Here is an 11,010-nt window from a genome sequence, read left to right as displayed (position 1 = left end):
GGAAATCGAATGAAAGATCAATCAACAGCTTTCAAGCAAATTTTTTAATTTAAAATGTTTAGAGAAAAATAGTTGAAAAATCGAACGGTATCAAAAATCTAAATTGGAATAGGATGAAGATGTTTCCATCATAATCAAAATTCCTTTAAAATTACAAAAAAATCTAAAACAAAAATAAAACTTGCAAACTTTACTAAGCTCCGAATTCAGTGGTGACCTGAAAAAATCAAAAAAAGCCATAGAAAACTTTCAACCGTTTTTAAGTCCTGGAATCGACCAATAATCATCTTAAGGTTTGAAAAACAGAATGAGTAATTCAACTTTTCAAAAATTATAAACATATTTTAATGAAAATTTAAAACTTTTTGTGATATTCTACCGATTTCGGACAAACACAAACCAACAAAAATAACACACTGAGGTTTTTTTTACGCGGTTTTTTTTACACGGTTTTTTTTACGCGGCTTTTTTTACGTGGATTTTCGAATTAACGCGGTTTTTTTTACGCGGTTTTTTTTACGCGGGACGAAATACCGCGTAAAAAAAACCTCAGTGTATCTAGTTTAGCGTAGGATGGATATTGATCGATCGGGCATATCTAATATAAAATTAGATCAACTCATTTATCTGAAAATTGAAAAAAAAAATAAACACTAACTAAAGAAATTTAACAAATGCCATCAATTGTGTGCAACACAATCCGCCACAAATCTACGATTTTTCTTCTGATGTCCAATTTAAGATGGAATAGAAATTACCAGATTGATGATTTTTTTTCACTTCGTACTCTACTGGACCAAAAAAATTTATTCGGGGAATATTACATCATCTTTGTTTACTTTTTTGAATACAGTTTCGTAGGTAATTATAATTTTCTAAATCAGCTCAAACTGCAATTTTAATACACATTTTCTATACTGGCCCATAAAACTGACCTGTGCAAAATTTCGGCTCAATTGAACTTGATTTAGGAGTGCATCAAAGCACTCAAAACTTCAAGTTTTTACTCTCAAAAATCACTTAAGTGGGGAAAGCGGAAAAATCGAAATTATAATTTTGGTGCCAAAAAGATTGAAAAACGCATAAAACGTCAAGATCCGGTGATAACTCGAAAAAAGATTTGGTCAAAGTTCAACTTTCTGGGACTTTGTCAGTTTCCCGAAAAACGTACCACAAAGTCGATCTATGGTAATTTAAATTAAGATAATATCGAAAATTTATATTTCGCAGATAAAGTTATATTACTTGTCTAGTGTGTTAGAAGGCTATTGGTCCAAGAACTCTCGTAACCTATGTCCATCGTTCGTTGGAATGCTTCTGGAACCTTTTAAGTACCAATCGGCAGCTTTTGGAATTCTGTGAGATGAATTTAAGCACCCATGATTTGGAATGAGTTTAAATGACCGCATCAAATTGTATAATTACAAAAAAAAAAAAAAAACAACAGAAAACCCGAAAAATACCAAATGCGCCATTTTGTTTGAAACGGCATAGAGCATAATTTTCCCTGGAGCTTTTTAAAAGTACACATATATCCGCTAATAGAGACAACCTTTTCAAATTCAATAAAATTACTCGCAGCATCGGTAAAGGTTTTTAGAAGCATTTAATTTCCGAATCCTATAAGACTGAACAGTTTTTTTTAAATTTTAAATAATTTGGAACAGTGTTCGAGAACGGAACCCGATGAATTGGAATGACCGCTTATACAATTGTTTAAAAAAAACATAAATCTAAGCGACATCCTCTGGAATTTTTTTCAATAAATGCATTATATTAATTTGGCAGTGTCTGTCCTAGAAAACTAGGAAGAATTTTCAGTGGAAATGATTTTCTACCAATTTCGGACAAATACTGTGTGTGAATAGAGATGACCGCTGCAGGAAGTTTCAAAAAGAACAGAGATGGCCGTCTTAGATATAATTGATTAAGTATAAGTTAAATGTTGATCAATTGGACAGGTTCATTTTTAAATTGAATCAACTGACAGAGAAAGTATGAATAATTTTAAAGAAAAATTAAAACACTTACAAAAGAATTCAACAAACGCATTCCACAAGTTAACTACATAATCTGCCTCAAATCTATCCCCTATGTAAGATGAAAAAGATATGAAAATATGTCACAAGATTGATGAATATTTTTACTTCTCACTCTACTGACCAGTGGTTGTATTTGGTTGAGAATGAATTGATCAACCTTCTCTCGCTCAACGCTTTACTCGGAAGCAAAGGTTGCTTCGAGGCAGCGAAAACGACAAAACCGATGATGCATACGCTCTCAACATGGCCCGCCTTCACGAAGCAATATACATTCGAGGCAGCGAATCCAAAAAACCAAACGAATGTCTCTCACTCATCTCCTGATACATTCTTGAGGGAACCGAATTCAAAAGGCACAGCAAACCCGAGTCTCCTCGTTTGTGCCTGGATCGAATACCCGAGGTTTTTCTGCTGTTGCTATTATTGCACAACAACCGCACGCAGGCAGCTAGTGTTTTCGTCACTTTTTCCTCCCCCCTCCTTGCTCCATACGTTGCGGGCCCATGCAATGCAATAAGCTCGGTTGTTGTCGTTGTTGCCTCAACCTTTGTGGCGAGGATGAAGATGTTCTCCTCAACGCAGCTATCGGCTTGAGTCCATCAAATTCAATAACGTAAATGAGTATGTGTGCCTCGTCTTCTTCATGCATCATGTAGCAACCGAACGTTGAGAGAGTTCGTTCGTGGTAGCAAACGAATAGTGTCTCTCAGAGCAGATCCTCCTCATGGGGGGAGGTTTGAATGAATGTATATGTATCGTCTCCTGTATTCCTATGCGAGGCCTCAAAGTGTGTATTTTGAGAGCCTCTGATGAGAAAATTGGTGAGGATTTCAATCACTGCTACTGACTCAAAAATAGTTGAAACTTGTCGAATGAATTTATTATTCGTTTAAATTATTTTTAATACTTTTCCCTGCAAATCCCTTAATACCTGATGAAGCTCAAATTGTTATTTAAAGCTGAAAAAAATGACATAAAAGACTTCAACTTAACGATTATTGTGTTTAAATTGACGTATTTCGCGCCAAATCAACACAATATCTGGCATGACTCTCTCAGAATTGAATGAAACATTGTGTGAGTAAAGTCCTCACGTAGTTTAGGCACTTGGCATACCTAGTTTCCCCAAAATAGATCTAGACTTACATTTGAAAAAGGCCAAACTTTTCAGGCCAATTTTTTATGAATATTTTTAGCTCTAAAATTACAATTCCTACACAAATGTCGTTCATAACAAAGTTTTAGAAAAATGACTGAATTTTAAGAAAAATCAAATTGACAAAAAATATTAAAAAATCCTACACTGAGAAAAATGCATTTTGAAAACTAAAACTCAATTTTCCAAAAGGCGCCCTCTAAGAATTTGATTGTTTTTTTTTCTTTCCAATAGTCCTACAAGTCGTCCAAACATTGCAATATTTGAGGGAAAAAAGTTTTTATAACAAAAACTTTTTCATGTTTTTTTAATCTTGTTATTTTTTAGTGTAGATTTCCAATTTCAAGCTAAGAATCTGCTTCGTTGAATTGATTTTTATAATTTTGAAGATACAAGAGCTTCGATTGTAATAATTGATGGAAAAAGTAAGAGGAAATCCTACACTGATAAAAAATGTAAACAATAAACATAACATCGAAACTTTTCAGGCCATTTTTTTATGAAAATTGTTAGCTCTAAAATTGCAATTCCTGCACAAAAGAAGTCAACAGAAGGGTTTTGGAAAAATTATTGAATTTTTGAAAAAAAATTGACAAAACATATTTTAAAATCCTACACTGAGAAAAATGCATTTTAAAAACAAAAACTCAATTTCCCAAAAGATTTTTTTATAAGACGGGAAATAAAGACGCCTATGAACGACTTCATACATTGCAACTTGTGCATATTTAAGACAAAAAAAAGTTTTTGCAACAAAATCTATTTCAAGATTTTTTTTGAAAATTATGTTATTTATTTTTTTAGTGTAGATTTCCATCATTTAATTCAAAACCTACTTCGATGAATTGATTGTACTAATTTTGAAGAAGAGCTTGTACTAATTTTGAGAGCTTCGAATGTTATAATTGATAGTAAAAGTAAGGGGAAATCCTACACTGAAAAAAATGCAAACTAAAAACATAACGTCGAAACTTTTCAGGCCAATTTTTTTTGAAAGTTTTTAGCTCTAAAATTGCAATTCCTACACTAATGTAGTCTACAGAAGAGTTTAAGAAAAATGATTGAATTTTTAGAAAAAAAATACTAATAAAAAATATTTAAAATCCTACACTGAGAAAAACGCATTTTAAAAATAAAAACTCAATTTCTCAAAAGTTTTCTTCTTGGAATTTGATGAATTTTTTTTCTTCGGCGGATAATAAAGTCTGTTTCACATAGAATCTGGTCGCATATTTTCATTTATTAAATAAATTTGCTCGTAAGTTGATGATTTGGCAAGGGATGTGTAGTTGTAGGAGGAAGACTAAGATTTTCATCACTGGAGACACAATGAATGGAAATGTTTACAAAGAAGAATGTCTTCAGAAGAGGGTTTTGCCATTCATTCGGTCCCACAAAAGTCCGGTGAAGTTCTGGTCGGACCTGGCAAGCTGCCACTACAGCCGGGATGTCGTTAAGTTGTATAAGGAGAACAAGATCGGGTGGGATAATAAAAAATAATGCGAAAAACAAATAAATTGGAATAAATTTCACGAAACATTGTATGCAGCTAAATTGCATACTATATCATTGTACAAAACCTATAAATCAAGTTATTTCTTATTGGAAAATTCAATAAAATCATGAAAGCAAAAGGTGGTAAAACTTCCATCTTCCACAATCTGTTTTTTTTTTTGGTAATCTTTCGAATATTTGATAAGTTTTTCAAAATTTTCATAAAATTTCAAACTAAATTTATTGCCCCCTTCGAGTATTTTGAAAATTTCGAAGGGGGAAAGGGGGTGACAAAAGAAGAAATTGATATTTGTTCCGGCCTAATTGTTAAAAAAAATCATCGAATTCTGGAATGGCCATTTTTTTAAACCGACTTTAAGTTTTGAGTTTGGATTTTTTCAGTGTATTATTTCTACTTACTTCTACCATAAATTATTACAATCAAAGCTCTTATTTTTTCGAAATCAGTACAATCAAACCAACGAAGCAGGTTTTCAATTGAAGTTTGGAAATCTACACTGAAAAAATAAATTACAAGATTTTCAAAAAAATTATGTAAAAGTTTTTTGAAAAACATTTTTCTTAGTGTAGGATTTCATTAAAAAAAAATCAATATTTTGAAATTTGAGTCCAGATAATTTTTGGGAAAATTCAGTATGCCAAGTTGCTTAACTAGGTGAGATCTTAATCCCCTCAAAATTTAATTGAATGTTTAGAGGGTCATGCCAGCTTCGTTTCGATTTGACGTGAAATCCGTCAGTTTCTACATTTAGAAAAATTTCGGGCAAATGACGTGCGGATTTTGTTGAAATTCTTAAGGGAATATTTTTAAAAGCTTTGAGTTCAGAAACAAAAGTAGTCGAAAATCAAAACCTTGAAGATTGCAGTTGTTTCTAGGCCTGCATTTAAGTAATTTTCTGCTCAGTTAGTCAACTTTTGGTTTTCGCTTAAAGACGCTTAGGTTTGTATAAGATTTTGGTATAAATGTTCTTTTTAGTCTGAATAAAAAATCAATCAATACTCAAAATATTAACATATTTTAGCCGTTCAAATATAGAAACATGATGAAATGTATTATGAGAATATTGGTCGAGAAATCCTCATATATAAACGACATCCAACGTTCGCTAGAATCCTTCTGGATCTTTCTGAAAGCCAATAGGCAGATTTAGCTACCCGTGATCCGGATGAGTTGCGTTGCTCTCATGAAATTATTTCCTTCAAAAATTAAACATATTTTATCCGTTCTAATATAGAAATATGATGAAATATTTTAGGATAGTATTGGTCGAAAAATCCTCATAAATGACGTCCAACGTTCGCTGGAATCCTTCCGGGTCTTTCTCAAAGCCGATAGGCAGCTATGGGAATTTTGAATGATAGTTTTAGCTACCCGTAATCTGGAATGAGTTGCGTTGCCCGCATCAAATTGTACTATTTTAATATTAAACAGTAGAAAACGGACAATCCCAAATATAAAATGCGTCATCTCGATTGGAGACAAAGAGCGTAATTTGTTCGGGAGCTCTTTAGGGATACAGGGTGATGGACTTATTTTAGACCATGAGACTTATTTTGGACCACCTTGTCTAGCTGTCTTATAAAACAACTAATCATGAACAAATTTAGTGCAATATATTAAGTGCCCGGGCCAAAACTATGTTTGTTACAATTTTTCAAGATTAATTGCTTTATGAGAGAGCTTGACAAGTTGGTCCAAAATAAGTCCCCTGGTTCAAAATAAGCCTTGTCCTAAATATACCAGCTAAATTTTATCAAATTGATCGAAACATCGAAACAAACTGCCATTTATTCAACTGAGCATTTTTTTAATTATTTTGAACAGCGTTTAAGAACACGACAAGATGAATTGGAATGACCGCTATTATATTATATTAAAAAAAATAATTCAAACAACACATTTTTCAATTTTAAGATTTGATTTGTTTGGCAGTGAAAGTCATTGAAAACAAGGAAAAAAAATTTGTGGAAAGCAATCACCGAAGTAATGATGGGCGACTTTCCATCTGGAGACTATTTTCTAGGGTTGAATTGAGACAGCCGCTTCCACTTGTATATTAACATACTTATTTAGTAGGGATAGCATAGTATTTTTTTAAACCAACTGAAAATACATCTAGTTTGTGGTGGAACGAAGCTGTAAGACCCTTTTTAAATTTATAATTCAAGATCACAAATATGAATTGGGTCAACCGCCCTCAAAGTAACTTTGAACAATTTCATCACATCCCACACAAAGCTACAATGTGGCAAACATGTCATTGTAAGTTATATTTAGATTTCTCGGTTTAGTCTTCAACGAATTTTTCGGTCGGAGTAGTCAGTTTACTCCAAAATTGTTTTCCCAACGTTTCTATTATTAATGTAATCTTTTTTTCAAGGATCCAGTAGTATTAGGTATAATTATAATAAATGTCTAGGAGTTCTTTAAGGAAAAAAGGGAATGATACGAATTGAAAATGTTTATGTTTATTTTCTTTTCACACATATGTGAATCGTTTAAATCGACCCGATCTACTGTTGGTAGCCATTCGAATTGTGGAGAGGTAATCGCAATCATAGCTAACTGACTGACTCTGGCTCTGGCTTTAGCTTCGCGGTTCACGTTGGTCGACATTACTTATTATTTTGCAATAGCCTTTGCTCGACTGAACCCTCAAAGCAGACTCCATCAACCCAGTAGTTGCCCGTAGATGATGTGAATGCAGTGAATGCAGTCAGTGAAAGAATGATTTAGGAATGAGAAGCGATAGCTCACACAAGTTTGTGGAAAAGTGTGAGGAGATTGGCTCCGCCAACTTGAAAGGGCGAAGTAATACTAGCTTTTGAGGAGTAGGCTGCAGCGAAACAGCAAAAAGTGAGAGGCCACCAAGTGCCACGAGACACAAGACTTGTGCCGGAATAGAACCGCTAGATGAGACCAAACAAGAAGTTCAGTTCTCTCAGACTAAGCGGCTGCCTCAAACGAACAAAATATGATACTAAGGTGGCGCAATCTACGTTACCCCCATCGTTTTTTTCCATCAGCATTGCCGTCATCTCCAAACATAATGAAAAACAAGTTTCCATTAAATTGTTTCTTCCCCGCACAAAATTAACTCCGATATAAGTACTTTGGAGCATTAACTAGCTAAGCTAGCCAGCTAGCGTGTTTGTTATTGCCTCGGTTTTTGTTGGTAATCTTTTTGTGCGCTCTTAGTGCAATACGGTGCGTAGGAAGACAATTGCAGCTGAACTCTGAAAAAAAATTGAATCAGGTCGAGTCAATTGGTGCCCCAAAATTAGAAATTTTAGGAAATTGTTTAGTTAAATCTTCAAATCTCTGACAGTTTTCTATAAAAAATTGTTGACAGATTGACAGATTGATAAATTGATGGTTTGACAGTTCACAGTTCAATGGTTTTCAATGAAACGCATTGAGACAAATTTTAAGCTGCTTCCCACTCATCACTCTGCGAGCTGCGTCGTTAATCCAATTTGCACTGGCACAATACCGCTAATTATTGTCATCTGTTAAAATTTCCGCACCAAATAAAAACCAAGCTGCACCAACACCTTCACAAAGACACAGGGCAACAGAAAATTGATCTACTTCAACGACGATCGCCATCAGCCATTCCATTCCAATCTGCTTGGCCGGCCTTCGTTTTGCCATTCTTACACCATCGCGACGACCGAGAGCGATATTCCAAAGAAAAACCATAATCGTAAAACGATTCGTGACGCTCCCACTTTCGATTTCGCCTCCTCATCCTTCGCTTCTCTGCGTCTCTTGCGCCCGCTGCTCCGCAAAATTTCCCATCCATTCCGTTTTGCTCGTTCGCCTTTTCGTCTCGTTCGTTGTTGTAACTCCGGCACAAACTATGTAATTTACTTTCGAGCCAAACATCCACCCGCCGTCGCCGCGAGAGAGATGATGTAATGCCTACTTCCCTCCTTCCCTCAGGCTCTCCTTCGTTGCCTTCGCCGGAGATGTGCCTGCATCCTCCTCCGAAAGGCAGCAGAAGACGACGAAAAGAAAAACGCCAAACCCAAAGAGATGTCACGCTTTTTGCGCTGCGCCCTTCTTCGTTCGGTTTCTTCTGCTCTGCGCCCTCTTGGATCAAACTCGATCGAGTGGAGCACGACGACCACGGAGACGGTTGCAAAACTTCGCCGTCGCCTCCTTCGATCTTAACCACCGTCAACATTTTTTTTTCCACTTCGCCACTTCTCTCAACCCGACTGAGGTAATTGTAGATCGAACTATCGCAATGTTGCTCCACCACACCAATATTGAAACCAGAAAGTAGTAAGTCTGGTTTAAACTTCTTTCTTTCTCTCGGCAGCATTTCGCTCTTTCGCCATCATCGTTGGCGAAGGCGAAACGAAAACACACGACAGACCCAACGAAACGAGTCAGAGTCAGAGCAAGTGGTTGTTGGTTTTTCGCTCTCGTTTTACTACTTTCTCGAGGGCGCGCACTTTTCGCCGGTCGATCGTCTTTCTCCAATTTCACTCATACACACTCACGCTGGATCCCCCTTTACGATAAAAGCGAAGTGAGTGCGGTGAGTTACCTGATGTGCATTTTTGTTGGGTGATGAAAGCTTTCTGTGTGGTTTTTTTCTCCGCACATAATCATCATCACAATCAATAATCATTAGCATCATCGCCATTTGGTACCCACCTCAAGCGAGCGCACTTTTGGCGTATTGTTTTTGTTTTTGGTTTGAGCCAGGAGATCGTAGTAGCCCATGCATGACTGCCTTGGAACGAGAGATACTAAATATTCTGACTCAAACACTCGCAGGGAGAATTGGACTAGTATTTTTTGGTTTGTTTGAATCCAATAAGGGGGTAAGGAAAATGGGGAGCGATTAAATCAAGTCAATTCAGTGAATTAATGGAACATTAATTGACCTAAAAAGAAAAGTTGAATTGAGTGGTGATCTTCACAAAGTAGTAAGCAGAAAAAAGATCAATTAATCTTATTCACTACATTTCATGATTTCTTTTAATATTTTCATTCTAGTTCTTCTTATTATTGTCTTTTTCTCTTTTTTACAGGTACGGTCAAAAACTTTAATACATTTTAGTAAAGATTCGTTAAAAGGTAAGCTACTTCGAGTTAAAAAAAAATCTGAAAAAACTAACAGACAACTCAAAGCGATAAACACTAGTTGAAAGCAAGATTTTGTCAATTTTGTTATTTTTATCAAATTTGTCAATTTTATCAAATTTGTCAAATTTGTCAAATTCGTCAATTTTGTCAACTTTGTCAATTTTGACAATATTGTCAATTTTATCAATTTGCCAATTTCGTCAATTTAGTCGATTTATGTCAATTTTGTCAATTTTGTCAATTTTGTCAATTTTGTCAATTTTGTCAATTTTGTCAATTTTATCAATTTTGTCAATTTTGTCAATTTTGTCAATTTTGTCAATTTTGTCAATTTTGTCAATTTTGTCAATTTTGTCAATTTTGTCAATTTTGTCAATTTTGTCAATTTTGTCAATTTTGTCAATTTTGTCAATTTTGTCAATTTTGTCAATTTTGTCAATTTTGTCAATTTTGTCAATTTTGTCAATTTTGTCAATTTTGTCAATTTTGTCAATTTTGTCAATTTTACTCAGTTTTGTCAATCAATTTTGTCAATTTTGTCAATTTTGTCAATTTTGTCAATTTTGTCAATTTTGTCAATTTTGTCAATTTTGTCAATTTTGTCAATTTTGTCAATTTTGTCAATTTTGTCAATTTTGTCAATTTTGTCAATTTTGTCAATTTTGTCAATTTTGTCAATTTTGTCAATTTTGTCAATTTTGTCAATTTTTGTCAATTTTGTCAATTTTGTCAATTTTGTCAAGTATGTCAATTTTTTCAATTTTGGCAATTTTGGCAATTTTGTCAATTTTGTTAATTTTGGCAATTTTGTCAATTTTGTCAATTTTGTCAATTTTGTCAATTTTGTCAATTTTGTCAATTTTGTCAATTTTGTCAATTTTGTCAATTTTGTCAATTTTGTCAATTTTGTCAATTTTGTCAATTTTGTCAATTTTGTCAATTTTGTCAATTTTGTCAATTTTGTCAATTTTGTCAATTTTGTCAATTTTGTCAATTTTGTCAATTTTGTCAATTTTGTCAATTTTGTCAATTTTGTCAATTTTGTCAATGTTGTCAATTTTGTCAATTTTGTCAAATTTGTCAAATTTGTCAATTTTGTCTATTTTGTCAATTTTGTCAATTTTGTCAATTTTGTCAATTTTGTAAATTTTGTCAATTTTGTCAATTTTGTCAATTTTGTCAATTTTGTCAAT

The 11,010-nt window shown here is 34.0% G+C and overlaps 1 protein-coding gene across 1 annotated transcript in view; it reads left to right on the top strand.

The window, feature by feature from the left end:
* The window catches only part of LOC129743056 (transcription factor Ken 2-like), a 126,098-nt gene extending 116,317 nt beyond the window's left edge, over positions 1-9,781 (top strand). Inside the window, exons 7-9 of the mRNA XM_055734996.1 lie at positions 8,660-8,942; positions 9,042-9,254; positions 9,763-9,781. Of these exons, the coding sequence (XP_055590971.1) occupies positions 8,660-8,942; positions 9,042-9,254; positions 9,763-9,781 (515 nt within the window). The remainder of the gene's footprint in view (positions 1-8,659; positions 8,943-9,041; positions 9,255-9,762) is intronic.
* The last annotated feature ends 1,229 nt before the right edge of the window (positions 9,782-11,010 follow it).

The sequence above is a fragment of the Uranotaenia lowii genome, chromosome 2 (assembly GCF_029784155.1).
Source record: "Uranotaenia lowii strain MFRU-FL chromosome 2, ASM2978415v1, whole genome shotgun sequence".
In the NCBI taxonomy this organism is placed as follows: Eukaryota; Metazoa; Arthropoda; class Insecta; order Diptera; family Culicidae; genus Uranotaenia; species Uranotaenia lowii.
Note: the sequence above shows the minus strand (reverse complement) of the source record. Positions and strands in the feature narration are given on the sequence as shown.